Source organism: Diprion similis, chromosome 9 (genome assembly GCF_021155765.1).
Source record: "Diprion similis isolate iyDipSimi1 chromosome 9, iyDipSimi1.1, whole genome shotgun sequence".
NCBI lineage: Eukaryota > Metazoa > Arthropoda > Insecta > Hymenoptera > Diprionidae > Diprion > Diprion similis.
This window is the reverse complement of record NC_060113.1, coordinates 1,958,690-1,973,885: the sequence shown is the minus strand read 5'-3', so window position 1 is coordinate 1,973,885 and position 15,196 is coordinate 1,958,690. Positions and strand designations below refer to the sequence as shown.

General features: G+C 43.4%; 3 protein-coding genes and 1 non-coding gene across 4 annotated transcripts; 2 read left to right on the top strand and 2 right to left on the bottom strand.

Moving 5' to 3' along the window:
* The first annotated feature begins 59 nt into the window (after positions 1-59).
* LOC124410635 (3-ketoacyl-CoA thiolase, mitochondrial) lies at positions 60-3,514 on the top strand. Its single transcript, XM_046889147.1, has 8 exons — positions 60-197; positions 1,356-1,522; positions 1,610-1,741; positions 1,852-2,116; positions 2,316-2,491; positions 2,577-2,777; positions 3,162-3,316; positions 3,411-3,514. Exons 1-8 carry the CDS (start codon positions 179-181, stop codon positions 3,490-3,492), a joined length of 1,197 nt encoding a protein of 398 aa, XP_046745103.1. The 5' UTR covers positions 60-178; the 3' UTR covers positions 3,493-3,514.
* A 262-nt stretch (positions 3,515-3,776) lies between these two features.
* Positions 3,777-7,821, bottom strand: LOC124410636 (odorant receptor Or1-like). Its single transcript, XM_046889148.1, has 10 exons — positions 7,531-7,821; positions 7,254-7,461; positions 6,853-7,174; positions 6,690-6,789; positions 6,444-6,554; positions 4,791-5,269; positions 4,583-4,682; positions 4,367-4,474; positions 4,024-4,179; positions 3,777-3,935 (listed from the first exon to the last, which is right to left on the bottom strand). The coding sequence occupies exons 1-10, from the start codon at positions 7,819-7,821 to the stop codon at positions 3,885-3,887; spliced, it is 1,926 nt and encodes a 641-aa protein (XP_046745104.1). The 3' UTR covers positions 3,777-3,884.
* Trnag-ucc lies at positions 5,554-5,625 on the bottom strand. Its single transcript has one exon. It is a non-coding gene; the product is annotated as a tRNA-Gly (tRNA).
* A 618-nt stretch (positions 7,822-8,439) lies between the features above and the next one.
* LOC124410633 (dihydropyrimidine dehydrogenase [NADP(+)]) lies at positions 8,440-13,724 on the top strand. The gene is made up of 16 exons (XM_046889145.1): positions 8,440-8,764; positions 9,577-9,687; positions 9,777-10,109; positions 10,202-10,510; positions 10,590-10,913; positions 11,002-11,212; positions 11,272-11,456; positions 11,543-11,758; positions 11,846-12,010; positions 12,100-12,252; positions 12,318-12,438; positions 12,506-12,768; positions 12,835-13,014; positions 13,088-13,312; positions 13,392-13,549; positions 13,617-13,724. The coding sequence occupies exons 1-16, from the start codon at positions 8,717-8,719 to the stop codon at positions 13,705-13,707; spliced, it is 3,093 nt and encodes a 1,030-aa protein (XP_046745101.1). The 5' UTR covers positions 8,440-8,716; the 3' UTR covers positions 13,708-13,724.
* Positions 13,725-15,196: the final 1,472 nt, after the last annotated feature.

Below are 15,196 nucleotides of genomic sequence, written 5' to 3'. Positions count from 1 at the left end.
TCGGAATCTCCGCAATGGAATTCGAGGCGCTGGCGTAGCCGTGAATCGTGTGTATTCGTCGAAGTCTGATGTTTGTAGGCGGGGAGACTGCGTGGACTTTGGACCTTCGATGGCCTGTAATAACACTAAGTTTCTCTGATTAGCCTGTTAGTCCAACGTAGGTCAGAAAACAGCTATCATGTCGATCGCCACCAAAGGTACGAAAATACTTTCAATTAATATCTCAACTTCGTTTAAGCTCATAAAAATTGTCAGAGTCGACGAATAAGGGTGTTTCGGAGCTTGTTGTTAGAGCCATGCAAGTGCCAGACTGCTCTAACTGATTAAATGCTGTTCCATTTCTCTACCGGTGCAATAAACGTAAACTCACCAACGACACTCGGTTCGATCTTTTTTTTTTTTTTTTGAATTTCTCCGTCTCACTTCAAATCATTGTCAGTCGAGACTCTTCGATGAAAACCTTTATTTTTAAAATGATATGTGAAACGCGTTTGAGCCAGTATTTAAGGCCTCATGATTCGTAAATATTTCCATTTTGGTCAACTGTGACCTGTTATTTGAAACTCGTTCGCTGTCATTTCAATCGTGACGCAATATTAGCGCGGCTTTATTTTAACTCCAATGATATATTATGTGTATTGTTACATGAGTTTGCACAATATTTCGAACTCTAGACTATGGAATTTTATGTTGCGTCACAGCAGACGGAACGATTTTTTTAACTTTATTACTTCATCCGGATTTTTACATTACTCCAATTGACTCGAGACATGAACTTGCAGAGATAACTTTGATCAATTCCACATTTCATCACTCGTTACGTTTGAAACATATTATTCGAAATTCTGCCTACGTGTCGTAATATTCAAAACTTCATTCCGTTTACCAATGCTTTTGCAGTTCAGTTTTTTCACTAATTTCTCATCATCGTGTATACGTAATAGAAGCAAAAATACACGGTGAAATGTATTATATATAATTGTTATAACTAGTCTTCTTATCTATAGTATTTAATAACACCCCGCGGACTTTGCTTTGCTAAACAGATTCTTATATTAGATATTAGAGATTATTTTCAATAACAACCTAACTTGGTGATAAAAATTACGTCACAGTGATTAAATATTCGGATTATATAGTTCGAAATTGACTAACCTGAAATTATTATTTTACACATTCGCAAAGCAACGATCGCTTGATTTTCGTTGTGGATTCAAACGTTTATAACAATCGATCAATAAAATTTATGTCAACTGTCGAGTTTTGTGACAAAATTTTTTCGATCCAATCAACTACTCTACCGTTCCCGCTCAATTTTCAATTGTATTGTATTCGTCATATTATCCTCGTTTAAGGAATATTCATCGTCGCCGCAAAGCGAACCCCTTTCGGGACACTGGGTGGTAAATTTGCGAACAAGACTGCGATCGAGCTTCAGGAAGTGGCAGCAAAGGCAGCGATAGCAGCCGGTGGATTGAAACCGGAACAGATCGACAGTGTCGTAATTGGAAACGTATTGGTGGTACGTAAAAGTTGACTTACCAATATTGCTGAAGCCGGTGTCTCTCCATAAAATCACCTCTCATACCTCGTTCCAACACATTTTCAGAACACATCCGCAGATGGAGCATTTCTGCCAAGACATGTTCTCCTCAAAAGTGGCATTCCTCTGGACAGACCCGCCCTTGGGATAAATCGTCTATGCGGATCCGGTTTTCAGTCCATCGTCAACGGAGCTCAAGTGAGTACATGAATTAAAGTGTTTGGAGATGAAATTTTTTTTTGAACACCCCAACGTAAGTGGAGTACAAAAATAAAGGAATCTAATTTCGAACCGTTTTTGCTGTTTAGAACATCCTCGTCGGTGATTCCCAAGTCGTTCTCACCGGCGGAACGGACAACATGAGTCAGGCACCTTTCATCGTGAGGAACGTCAGGTTCGGGACAACTTTGGGTCAGAATTACACCCTGGAAGACAGTCTCTGGCTCGGGCTGACCGACACGTACTGCAAAATGCCGATGGGTATAACCGCCGAAACCCTTGGTGCCAAGTACGGAATCAAAAGGGAAGAAGTCGACGCTTTTGCCCTCAGAAGCCAGAAGCTGTGGAAGGCGGGTGAGTAGAGAACCTTGGATGGTTACCGAAGGCACCGAATAAAAAGTCCACCATTATTTAACATTAAAATGACCAATTTGAAGGGGTTTATTGAGTTTGCGGAAGGGAAGCATGTTTCTGTCACACTGGAACCTCGTGAAAAAATGAACTCCAAGGATGATTTGAGCATTTGATAATTCAAGATATGATTCTTTCACAGCCAATGACGCCGGATACTTCAAGGAAGAATTGGCTCCTGTCACCGTCCAGGTAAAGAGGAAGGACGTCGTCGTCGACGTCGACGAACATCCTCGCCCTGAGACAACGGCCGAAGGACTCGCCAAGCTGCCGACCATCTTCAAGAAGGATGGACTCGTAACTGCCGGCACAGCATCGGTGGGTGAATTCGATTTTAGAAGTTCTCTGAAAACAGGATTCTGCAGAGCTTATGTACAAGCTAAATGTTTGAATCGATCTTCAGGGAATCAGCGACGGTGCTGGAGCCGTTATTGTGGCCAGCGAGGAAGCCGTCAAGTCCCAGGGCCTTAAACCTTTGGCTAGACTCGTCGGCTACAGTGTCGTCGGCGTCGAACCCAGCATCATGGGTATCGGACCTGCTCCGGCGATCAAAAACCTTCTCAAGGCAACCGGGAAAACTTTGAACGACATCGACCTTGTCGAGGTAATTTTACTCTCATTTTCTTGAAGCTATTCGAGCTGGTCGTTTCTCTGGAATTCCTGCAGACACGAGAGGATTGGTTTCGGTCAAAAGGGAATTCATAAACAATACACTTATGTCAGTGTTACACCTGATTCTAATCGTTCCACATGATTTGTAATTTTCGTTATCAACTACTGACTGAGTATATAGATGATCTTGAAAAGTGATAACACTATTTACGTATGTTAGTACGTAGTAGGTACGTTATAGTACATTTCTGTGGAAAAAATTAAAAGAAAAACGAACAAACAACATTTTATGAAACCCGTAACCGCGAGTCAGGAATAGCAGGTCAAATGGTATCACAAAATTGACTTGGATCATGAATGTTTTTCCTTTTTGCAGATCAACGAAGCCTTCGGTGCGCAAACTTTGGCCTGCGCCAAAGACCTTGGCCTGGACATGAACAAGCTTAACGTGAACGGCGGTGCCATCGCCTTGGGACATCCCCTCGCTGCTTCCGGATCGAGAATCACTGGACATCTCGTTCACGAGTTGAGGTGAGTAATAGTCGTTTGGACGTCGACTCAGCGTTTCGATCAGTTCTCCGTGATACTGATCAAGACTAAATTCTCAATTTCTTCATTTCCGCAGGAGGAGGAAGGCCAAGTTTGGAATCGGTTCAGCGTGTATCGGCGGTGGACAAGGCATCGCTCTTCTCATCGAGGCTGTTTGATGGAGTTTTTGATTTTCTTTAGGAAAATGCAATGCAACTACTCTGCACTAGCTCGAAATTTTCTATAAACATGATTGGTTGAGTTACGTACTGATGAAAAATCGAAGCAATTTATACATATTATACACATAGAACTGTCATTTTTATACTTCCATTATACGGTACAGTATGAATATATTTTTTATGCGGTAGGCACGTGTACGGAAAAATTAACAAGAATGTAATATTAATTTAAAATTATTCTACTGTACACTATATATATTTCTACTTTTCATGGCCAACAAATGCCAGTGAAATCAGTATCGTACCATTTCGTGTTTAATCATTGGTTAAATTACTCCAGATTAATTAGCAACGCTTCTTCTATACGTGAATAGATAAGCTATCAACATTTAGGCTGAACTCTGCAGTACCGTGAACAACGAGTAAGATAATCTTAGAATCTGAAACAAAGGCGGGTCCTCGATGTGTAAAAGTAAGAAAACAATCACGTTAATAATCAGTCATAATTCACGAGGAGAAAAAACTCACGCTGACAAAAGTTTGCAGCGACAGAATCAACAGATTTCCGGCTTTCAACGTGAGCGGACGATTAGCACGCAGCATTAGCAGCCGTAAATCCCGTTTCAAACCTTCGCCGCAAAGCCACCAATTTCCTTGAAAGGCCGCAACGGAGACACTTTCGCTCTGCGAAAATATTAGCGAGTCGAAATCAGAATAACGAAAAAAAAAAAAAAATGGAAAGGATAAATTCACCTGTCAAAAAAAAAGAAAAATGGAGAAATGATTTTTCACTATTTTTCTCCTTCGAAATTCCACCCATTGCTGAAAAATTATCGCGCCAAAGTTCCGGGTAGTTTAAAAATTTACTCACCTGTACAACGATTTCATTTCCGTGCCAGCAGTAGATAAATATTTGATAGATCATACAGCACATGTACATCGTCATGCCGATGAATTCAGCCGGTACGAAAACTTTTAGCTGTGAATTCGTTTCAGAATCTTGTTTTTTTTTTTTTTTTTTTTTTTCGAGTTTCTAATTCTCAGTCAGTCTTATAATATTACGATCGTTTATAGATTCACTTTTTACCTTTGTAATGTGAAACGCGGTGAGGCAAATGATAATGCAGTTGACGAAGAATTGAAGGATTATAGTACGGTTAAATATCGCCTCGACTTCTTTCGTGAAACTATAATAATGTAGTAATTTAGAGCAAATAAGATATCAAAGAAAGTAATCGAAGAGAATGAAGAGGATTAAACATTGGATAATTAGATGCTTCCTGTTCCGCACTCACTCAATTATCGCTTTGTGATGCTGGATGCAATTCCTTAACTCATCTTCGTGGCATGATTTCAGAATTCCGATCTGGCGAAGATTCGTTTTCAATATTTCAAGCTGACAACAAGCGACGGTGATTAAACCGGCGACCAAAGTGTCCATCGCTACGTTGTGGAAACAGGCTAAAACCACGGCGACCGTCTGATGAATGTAGGTGAATTCGAAGGCTGGTGTGAGGCTCACGTTGTAAGGATACCATCCGTCCATTGGTAGCCGGCGATTATTGCCCGCGATTATATTGGCGATTGGGGTAAAACCCCAACAGAAAACAGCCGCTGCGCCGAAACTCTGATAAGCTACATGGTGGAGGATGCCTTTCAACGCGAACGAAATCACCAGGTCTTCGTAGCGAATATTGTATCGTGAGAACACGTCGCTTTTGAGGATCTCCAGTAGTTTCGCGATCCTGTCTTGCCGCCGTAGGATATTGAACACCTTGAAAAGCAGGTTTTTTAATTCATCCGATGAGACTGAGAATGGGAATGTCCAATTTCGGATCAAAGACGATTACATACTCGGAGGAAATCAAACGAGTAACGGGATTCCGATGCTTCTGATAATTTGAAACCGCGATTCATCCGCTTGATCCACCAAACCGGATAAACGTTAGGAGTTTCATAAATTAAAATAAATCAGCCGGAATTTTTCTGACAAGAAACGTAATCGATTACGACGTTCAACATTGCTCTCAACGTTCTAGAGGGTGTAAAAAATGTTAGTGCGATGGCCGGGAATCGAACCCGGATCAACTGCTTGGAAGGCAACTATGCTGACCATTACACCACCATCGCACTTGAATGTGAAGATGTGGATTAATGGGATACGGTGTTGAAGTGATCGGGTGAAAACCAGAGCAAAAGAGAAATGCATTCATTGTGCAGCACATTTGCTCGATGTAAGCATGATATGCGACTCAAACCTTGAAAGTGTGCGACGTGTTTGTCATTAGAAGAAATGTCCCGGCTACCATCTTCTCGACGTCACCCCAAATCGCAATCAGATTTATGACTTGGACCACGAGATAAACGCCGAGTATAAAAACGAAGCTGAATGCTCCATACAGCATGTAGATGCCTCGATAATATCCTCGTGGAGGCCACGTTCCCATGTAACGAATCATAGCAAGACTAACGTGAACTTGAAAATTCGCTTCCAACTGTCGCATTTTCTTCTTTTCGCGATTATTACGTATGATAAGATAGTTGAACCTAAGGTTTCGCGATCGAAAACGGAGAGCCTCTAAGTGCGTCAAAGGTTGTGGCAATCGACTTGTGGAAGAGATGATTAAAAATCGGACGGAGCTATATCTACCAGCCAATCGAACCTCCTGAATATTCCACAGCTTTCCGAGAGGCAATTAGAAGGTAAAGGAGTGCTGGATTATGGGAAATTGATTACGTTAGCGACGGACTGCAAGTGTGTAATTACACCTGGGCTTTAATTTTCGCTAAATTAGTAGACGAGACTCGCGTTGGGGATGAGCTGTTACGTGGCATCGTGATTAGAATGACGAGAAATTAAATAGGCAATTACAAATGGCGTGCCTTATTTTTCTCAGAGTTTTTTTTTCGCCTTCTTCTTCCTTATTATTGTACCGTCTTCAACTCACCAGAATCGCAACCTCGTTTCCGAAGTAGCAGTACAAGAAGAGCTGATAAATGATGGTCAACAGGTACATCAAGTTTCCCAATATCGTTGAAAAGCTGTTCAACTCACCGGTCTGAAACATGCTAGAAACGTAATTTGGACTTCCGAACACCGATAGAAACACTTTCATCATGTTTGCGAGTCGATTTCACGGCGATGAAACCTGACCCACGAACGAGGCTTCGAAAGTTCAGGGAACATCGATTACCTGGGAGACCGCGAGGGCGGATATGCATATGACCAAGGAGTTCTCCAAGAATTGAAGGAAAATTGCGCAGTTGAATATGTTTTCAAACTCCCTGGCGTACCTAAAATTTTTACCGATAGTAATCGCATCTGTTCGGTTGAAATTAGCCACGGATTAAACTTACTCAAAAATGGCAACGTGTTCCTTGATGCAAAGCACGAGCTTCTGGCGGAGCTCGTTTCCAACGTAGATCCTATTGATCAGCGATTCACTTCGTTGACATTCGTCGACCGATCTGCCGATCTCGTTTATCCTGATTTTAAGTAACTGGAATTTGCAGCAAATCACGCCCATGAACCCAACGATCATCCCGTCTATGGATATGTTCTGAACGCAGCACATCACCACCGTCACGGTCTGGTAGACGAAGGTGATCTCGTAGAAGGGCGAGGAGAAAGTGTTATAGGGATACCACCCGTTCAAAGGAAGGACTCGGTCGGTTTCGTCTGGAAGAATTAACGTCCCAATGGTTTCGGGGTTTGAAAAATGGAAACTGAGAAGTCTGACAAATACAGTCTCTTTCACCTTTCAGGCTGCGAATAGCCGGCGACAAGGTCCAAAAAGTGCAAGCCGCTAGTCCCATCAACTGGAAGCTACCGTAGTGCATAAACGAAGCCCAGGACATTTGATACTCGAGGTTTTTCTCCAGCTCCGGATCGCTAAGGACGTTTTTCGCCTCGGCGTCATCCAAGAGTCGTTGAATCCGCTTTTGGTAGCGAAATACTACGTACACCTACGGCATAGTGATTGGAATTGGTAAGGCGAGGGTCTCGCCCTAGCGGGTAGGTGATAAAGTCCAGACCTTCCAGGCGTGGATGTAGTTGTTCATCAGGAGGGCAACCGCGGACGCGATTTTCTCCGTCGCCCTCCAACCAGCGACTACAAAGGCGGTTTGCACGAAGAGCAAGTGACCGAGGGTGAGGTTCGTTATGATCACACTCCACGTCAGGTAGGCCTTTTTTCCAGCGTTGATTGGGGGCCAAGATCCGCCAAGTTTCAGATTATTTACGAGAAATTTTAGGTTATAAAAGGCCGGGACATGGCCGAGTCTCTTTTCGAGGTACTCCCTGAGTCTTGACTCACAACAAAGCATGACGTTGAATGTATTCTCCTGATCGGGACTCGTCAGCGCAGTTTATTTTGCGGATTGAATCCCAGCAACTGCGTGTGTGGCGAAATAAATCATAAATAAGAAGAAGCAGTTTCCGCTGAATTATATAAGCCAAAGTTCAGCACGATAAGAATATGTTTTACTTATTACGAAACGAGCGACGTATTATCGTAAAATATATTTCTATGGCTGGGCAACTTCTTTAACTTTCGTAACTATGCATCGGACCGAGGTTGGACTTAAGGGTGTAATCAGGGGATTTGTTTGACGACAGTTTGTCAAGCGGTTGTAAAAGAAGTGAGTAATTCATCATGACTTATTAGTGGCCCAAATAAATCATGACTCAGTAGGCAAACTTTTTTTTGCTAAGTTTGAATTGCCCGCTTCAAGCGAGAGTCAATGGTGTTTAAAAAACCTGACCTTTCTCCTGAACAGAAACCTGCTGCTCCCATTATGAAGATCCACCGTGACGCTGACGTTTAGAACGTGTTTTTCAATGTGTTGGAAATGCCAAGATAAAGCCGTTCGCTTGTCTGTATGCGTGTCTCTGTAAGATGTGATTATTTACGCGACAAGGCTGGAAGAACGGCTTTTCATTGAGGCTCAGTCGATACCAACAGCTCGGAGACAGAGTTGCTTCAGCTGTAGCGGCTACGTTGGCAATAATAATAATAACACCAACAATTTTCTTACAATTTAAAGCGCAGTTTACGAGTTTGAATACTTACTAGTTTTACTCGCTCATCGGGTGACTCGAAGTCAGTTGCTTCAGTGCCTTTTGCGATCCATCGGTTGCTGTTTTGTACCTCTTAAGTTCTGGTAGTGTTTGGTTGCCAGTTTTTACTTTTTTGACACATTGTGACAAGACTTCGGAAAAATGACTCCAACGCCGACGTTGCTGAGCAAGGATGTACCCGACATCGAAGTGAGCATAGAAACGAGTAAAACAATATTTTTAATTACTGCACAACTACTACTACTACTACTACTACTATGTGTAACCAACATAGCTATTATCAGACATTCAAGTGTCGAAAGCATCGTGAGTAAACATTATCACATGGCTGTCCCAACCGTGACGATAATAATTTGCGATTGCGCGCCACTTTCAAACGCTGATAATAGTTAATGAGGTCACGAATCGGGATAAAAAGTATCCTGATGTATTGCTCTAGTCGAACTAGCAAGCAAAGGACAAACAAGACTGAGACCCAATTCGAACTAGGTATTCGCGAATTCCTTACATAGGACAAAGTTCAATACGATCTGCAGACGATCTTTTATAACCGTCAAAGCCTGACTTGCCATTTGTGCGTTGCATAAGCGCAATATCACTGACGTATCTACTGCTCGAGGTCTCGACGCGTCTGTTTACCAGACTTGATGCAAGCGTAGGAATTCCGACCCAGTAAGCTGAACAATCACTGTAACTGTGTTCTTTGCCCCAAGGCTAAACGTGCCCGGGTTCCATGTCAAGCTTTTCAGTATTCGTCTTGAAAATTAGTACACCAGGTGTAGTTTCTTCTATAAGTTATAACATCTGGTGGTATTTTTCGCTTGTTTTTTTCATTCCGTCATTGGGTGTCATAGCTTGAGACCCGAAACTAGGTCAACATTGCTCGAGGGTGGGGCATCGTTTTTTTAGAATCGATTAAAATTCATGATCGCCTGCAGTGGTGTGGAAAAGAAACGTCACGGGGAAAAGTAAGAGGCTAATGTTTACCGTCCCCATTTCAGAATCTCCTAATCCTGAATCCAAAGGTAAAGAATTACACGAATCTGGTACCGTCAGCGCAGACGAAAAGAAACAAGCAGCATTGGAAGCGGAATATCGGGAAAAAATGTGGCGTGAGTTGAAAGAATCAGTCGATGTCGATATTTCACTCGGACTCGAGTCTCGGAACAGGACAAAATTATAGACCGTTTCAATTTTCCAGTCTTGTGTTCCACTGACGAAAAACTTCGACGATATAAAGCACACGACTCTGAGCGAGAGAGGTGCTCTTCGGGAAGCGGCAAGATGTCTGAAGTGCGCCGATGCTCCGTGTCAAAAATCCTGCCCCACTCAGCTGGACGTCAAAAGCTTCATCACCTCGATTTCGAACAAAAATTATTACGGGGCTGCCAGAGCAATTCTATCCGACAATCCCTTGGGACTTACTTGCGGAATGGTCTGTCCCACTAGCGACCTTTGCGTCGGAGGATGCAACTTATTTGCCACAGAAGAGGGGCCAATCAACATTGGAGGACTTCAGCAATTTGCCACTGACGTGAGTCAGATATTATTGTCTTTGTATTTTTATTGATTTTTGTATTTTTACTCAGCGAACAGTGGGATGATTATCTTTTTTATATCGAACAGGTGTTCAAACAGATGAGAATTCCACAGACGAAAATCCCAGGACAGACCATACCACACGCTGACACCAAAATCGCCTTGATCGGTTGCGGCCCGGCGTCAATATCCTGCGCAACGTTCCTGGCGCGTTTGGGTTACGACGACATCACGATATTCGAGAAAGAATCCTATGTTGGAGGATTGAGTTCATCCGAAATTCCGCAGTACCGTCTACCCTACGAGGTTATCCAGTTCGAATTAGATCTGATGAAAGATTTGGGAGTGAAAGTTGAGCAGGGGAGAAGCTTGTCTACGCAAGATCTGACCGTTAAGGTTTGTAGCTTGTTCCCCACTTTTGAAACCTATTCCAATTATTTCCGAATACGTTTAAAAAGTGGTAATGGAATTGCAGGGGCTGAAGAACTCCGATTACAAGGTTATCTTCATAGGAATCGGTCTTCCGGAACCAAAAATTATACCTATATTCAAAGATCTTACCGAGGAAATGGGCTTCTTTACGTCAAAAACGTTTCTACCCATGGTAGCGAAGAACAGCAAGCCGGGTATGTGTGCTTGCAAGAGTACGAGCTTACCCAGTTTGCATGGAAACGTGATCGTCCTTGGTGCCGGTGACACGGCCTTCGATTGCGCGACCTCAGCATTACGCTGTGGGGCCAGGAAGGTCTTCGTCGTGTTCAGAAAAGGCTTCACAAACATTCGCGCCGTTCCCGAAGAGGTCAGTGCATCGATAATGACAATGCATGCACATTGCACGTTCAAACAAAGTCTATTTTCACCCTCGATGTACTTCGTTACTTTTCAAGATGGACTTGGCTCGTGAGGAAAAGTGCGAATTCGTACCGTTTCAATCGCCAAAGGAGGTGATCGTTCGAGGAGGCAGAATCGCAGCTATGGAATTTTACCGTACCGAGCAGCTCGATGACGGAGAATGGATCGAAGATGAGGACCAAATCGTTAGACTGAAAGCAGATTTCATCATATCCGCATTCGGATCTGGCCTTTACGCCACAGACGGTAAGAATCCCGGAATTCGATTGGCGATCCCTGAATTGATAAAAATTCTTATATTTCAGTCAAGGATGCTATGGTGCCAGTGAAATTGAATCGATGGGGGCTACCGGAAGTGGACGTCAACACGATGGCCTGTTCCGAGGCAGGTGTATTTTTCGGTGGAGATATCGCCGGGGTTTCCGAAACCACTGTCGAATCTGTTAACGATGGAAAAACCGCCGCATGGAGTATTCACAAGTATATTCAGGTGAGATTTCGAATGATCAACTTTGTCTATGACCCCCTTAAAGGTTTACTGTTCCAAACGATGATGTGACTTCACTATACCCTCAGGAATCCAACGGAAGTCCCGTGCCCAACGAGCCCCAGCTTCCTAAGTTTCATTCGCCGATCGACGAGGTCGACTTGAGCATCGAACTGCTCGGAATGAAGTTCGAAAACCCATTTGGCCTGGCTTCAGCTCCACCAGCAACGACAAGCGCCATGATTCGCAGGTCCTTTGAAGCAGGATGGGGCTTTGCTGTGACGAAAACATTCGCCCTCGACAAGGTGATTACTTTGAAAGTGAATAACAAGCATTCCACCTTGCCTGTTTTGGATAGTCCAGTGATGACCGGTTACCAACCATGTTCTTAGGATATGGTGACAAACGTTTCGCCCCGTATCGTCAAGGGTGTAACATCTCGGCATCACTATGGACCGGAGCAAGGCAGCTTCCTCAACATCGAGCTGATAAGTGAGAAAACAGAGGCGTATTGGTGCAGCAGCGTCGCAGAGTTGAAGAGGGATTTCCCTTCGAAGGTTGTTCATAACGTCGAAGAGTGAAACTACAAATGATCTCGAGCTAATCGGTTTTCGTAATTCAAACTAACGGCTCTTCTCCTTCTCAGATAATCATCGCCAGCATAATGTGCACTTACAACAAATCGGACTGGACAGAACTGGCGAGAAAAGCGGAAGCTGCAGGCGCCGATGCCTTGGAACTGAATTTGTCCTGTCCCCACGGAATGGGAGAATCTGGAATGGGACTAGCTTGCGGACAGGTTCGTAACTCTCAATAACAAGTCGGGTCAAGTCCTTCTTTACTATCCCTGAATCTCACCGCCAGGATCCTGAGCTGGTAAGGAACATCTCGAGGTGGGTAAGAGCTGCCGTGAAGATTCCATTCTTCGTAAAACTGACCCCAAACATCACCGATATCGTACTAATAGCAAGAGCAGCATACGAAGGTAAGTTTTGCCGGTTCTCTCAGTATCGTACAAACCTGACGTCCTTCTGTCGTTCACTAAACTGCAGGCAAAGCGGATGGCGTATCTGCAATAAACACGGTATCTGGTCTGATGGGAGTCAAAGCTGACGGATCGCCATGGCCGGCTGTTGGATCAGCAAAGGAAACAACGTACGGTGGAGTTTCCGGAAACGCGACGAGACCGCAGGCGCTTAAAGCAATATCATCGATAGCTCGCGCGCTTCCAGGCTTCCCGATCCTGGGAATCGGTGGAATCGATTCCGCGGATGTTTCATTCCAGTTTATGCAGTGCGGAGCGTCGGTTTTACAGGTGAATTGATAAGGTCGACTGTCTTCAAGCACTCTGGGATATCCTGTACCATCCGTGGATTTTCAGGTTGGAAGTGCCATACAGAACCAGGACTTCACCCTCATCGAGGACTACATCACTGGATTAAAGACTCTACTGTACCTCAGGAGCCTCGAGCAGGTCAAAGACTGGGACGGCCAGAGTCCACCGACGTTTAAACACCAGAAAGGAAAGCCTGTCGTGTCGCTCAAGCACGCGTTGGGAAAGGTATGAAAGACAACGACCAGACCGGATTCTTCAACCTTATCACGTGCTCTGATAACCCCAAATTCTCGTCCAGGAGATTCCTTACTACGGCGAATACCAACGTCTTCGGGAGGAAAAAATCGCGGAACTAAAAGCAGCAGCTGATCTTCCAGGGTGTCCACCACCTCTTCTCAGACCAACACCTCGACCAGTCGCTGTAGTTCCGGCCCTGAAAGACATTGTCGGTCAGGCTTTGCCTCACATAGGAAGTTACAAGCAGCTGAACAATAAGCAGCAGGTCGTTGCACTGATCGATGACGTGAGTGTGAGCTGTCTTCAACCTCTGCAGCTATCGACCATCGCGATGGCCATTGAATGCGTTTCTTCTATGCTTTCAGGACATGTGTATAAACTGTGGCAAGTGTTACATGGCTTGCGCGGACTCCGGGTACCAAGCGATCACTTTCGACAAGGAGACCCACATTCCACATGTCACCGACGACTGCACTGGATGCACCTTGTGTCTCTCTGTGTGCCCGATCATCGACTGTATAAGGTTGGTCATCACGTTTTATAAGTTGCTCGGCCGATTGCTCAGCAGACGATCTTTTTTCCGGTTACAGCATGGTTCCGAAGACCATACCGCACGTGATCAAGAGAGGAGTCGCACCGAAGGGATACCAAGACTTGCCCAACGATTTGCTGTGTCAATAGTTTATAAGCTCGATGAATAATATATATATATATATATATATATATATATATATTGTATATATATATGATGATGAATAATGGTATATAGAATAATTATTTTACAATAAAGTCATGTACTTATGTAACGCAAGAATTCGTCGTCCGCTCTCGTCGTCTAGCATGATTGATGTTGCCTGTTATCCTGAAGTATTTACAAGGAGAAAAAGACTTGGACTTGATTTTTCTCTAATTCATTTACTCGACAATGGACGACGGTTAAGGTTGAATTCCAGCTGAAACATGTCTGGAAAGATGATCGGTGTTAATATTGGCAGATTTAATCTGAGTTTAGAACGTTACTTGGTTCACTTCCTTAAATACCATCGTAAAATATATCTGCATAGTTAATTGACAAATGAATAAGAATTTGTCGACCACGACACCCTTGACGGTTTAAATTATGAATCAAGGTCTTGAGCAACGCCCGCCTCAATTCCACAGGCTTAACGAGATTATATGGACTCTGAATAAAAGATATATTCAAGCTCGCAGTAAATTAAGATTAACCTTTCGCCAGATGCGTAATTTTCTGCACCCCTCTAGATAGCAGATCAATAATTTCCGCAACTTCGGGGCAATAAATTCATATTGCAAACTTTGATTTAATTTTTTTTTCTTTTTGTTCTTCTTCCAATTAGGTAAGAGTTCTTTGATCGCAGTGAACCACTTTACAAAATGTAAATTCTTCCTGTTGCAGCTGTAAGACCGAATTAGAAAGTTCGAACAGACTCATAACGGAAACTGTAATGGCAACTGATGCAGGAAACGCGTAAATACATGATCTCTGTTAATACGGTTTCCGTGGAGCGATGAATTGCTATTGCATAACCCTGGACTACGGCCTCTCAAGTGTGCTCGAGAATATTTCCGCGATTCCATTATACCGACGACGACGTTGATGATCGTACACGTTGACGTTGGAAATATTTGGAACGAAAGAAAGAATGGATGCGAAAAATGGAGGAGAACAAGAATGAAGAAACGACGAAGACGAACCGAGGCAAAAAAAATAACACAAGATAGTATTAACTGCGCTGCGTGAATTCTGTACGATGCGAATAATACCGTATTGTAAAGTCACTCTTACGTTGTTGGTGTGAATCATTGTTTGCGGTCGAAATGTTGCATAATTCAAAAACGTATGAAAGTCACTACTTGCCACGCCAGAGTGTAATTGAAGCTCGTAGAACTCTTCCAGTCTGCCTAGAATGGTAATGAAACGATAAATCCTGATCGATTTTCTCCGTATCCGTGCCATTTTTTGAGTAGGTACCTTAATTGATACCCCCAATTCCAAATAAACGACACAATTATTCAAAGAGTATTTTTTTTCGTGAATAACGTTTTCGAAAATTGCGAAGAGACGTTTTTTTCTAAGCCGTTCCTAATCGTCTATCGCATCCTTCTCACCCGTTCGCGAAACTTGGTGAAATAGGACATTAGAAATTCA

What these genes read in the sequence shown, in the direction of transcription:
- LOC124410636 (XM_046889148.1), bottom strand. Translation starts at nt 7,821, where the DNA reads ATGCTTTGTTGTGAGTCAAGACTCAGGGAGTACCTCGAAAAGAGACTC. An exon ending in GAACACGTTGCCATTTTTGA is followed by an intron (nt 6,790 to 6,852) that starts GTAAGTTTAATC and finishes TAAAAATTTTAG; the next exon opens with GTACGCCAGGGAGTTTGAAA. An exon ending in CCGCGTTTCACATTACAAAG is followed by an intron (nt 4,475 to 4,582) that starts GTAAAAAGTGAA and finishes ACGAATTCACAG; the next exon opens with CTAAAAGTTTTCGTACCGGC.
- LOC124410635 (XM_046889147.1), top strand. An exon ending in CCAGAAGCTGTGGAAGGCGG is followed by an intron (nt 2,117 to 2,315) that starts GTGAGTAGAGAA and finishes ATTCTTTCACAG; the next exon opens with CCAATGACGCCGGATACTTC. An exon ending in TAACTGCCGGCACAGCATCG is followed by an intron (nt 2,492 to 2,576) that starts GTGGGTGAATTC and finishes ATCGATCTTCAG; the next exon opens with GGAATCAGCGACGGTGCTGG.
- LOC124410633 (XM_046889145.1), top strand. Translation starts at nt 8,717, where the DNA reads ATGACTCCAACGCCGACGTTGCTGAGCAAGGATGTACCCGACATCGAA. An exon ending in AGCAAGAGCAGCATACGAAG is followed by an intron (nt 12,439 to 12,505) that starts GTAAGTTTTGCC and finishes ACTAAACTGCAG; the next exon opens with GCAAAGCGGATGGCGTATCT. An exon ending in GCGGAGCGTCGGTTTTACAG is followed by an intron (nt 12,769 to 12,834) that starts GTGAATTGATAA and finishes GTGGATTTTCAG; the next exon opens with GTTGGAAGTGCCATACAGAA.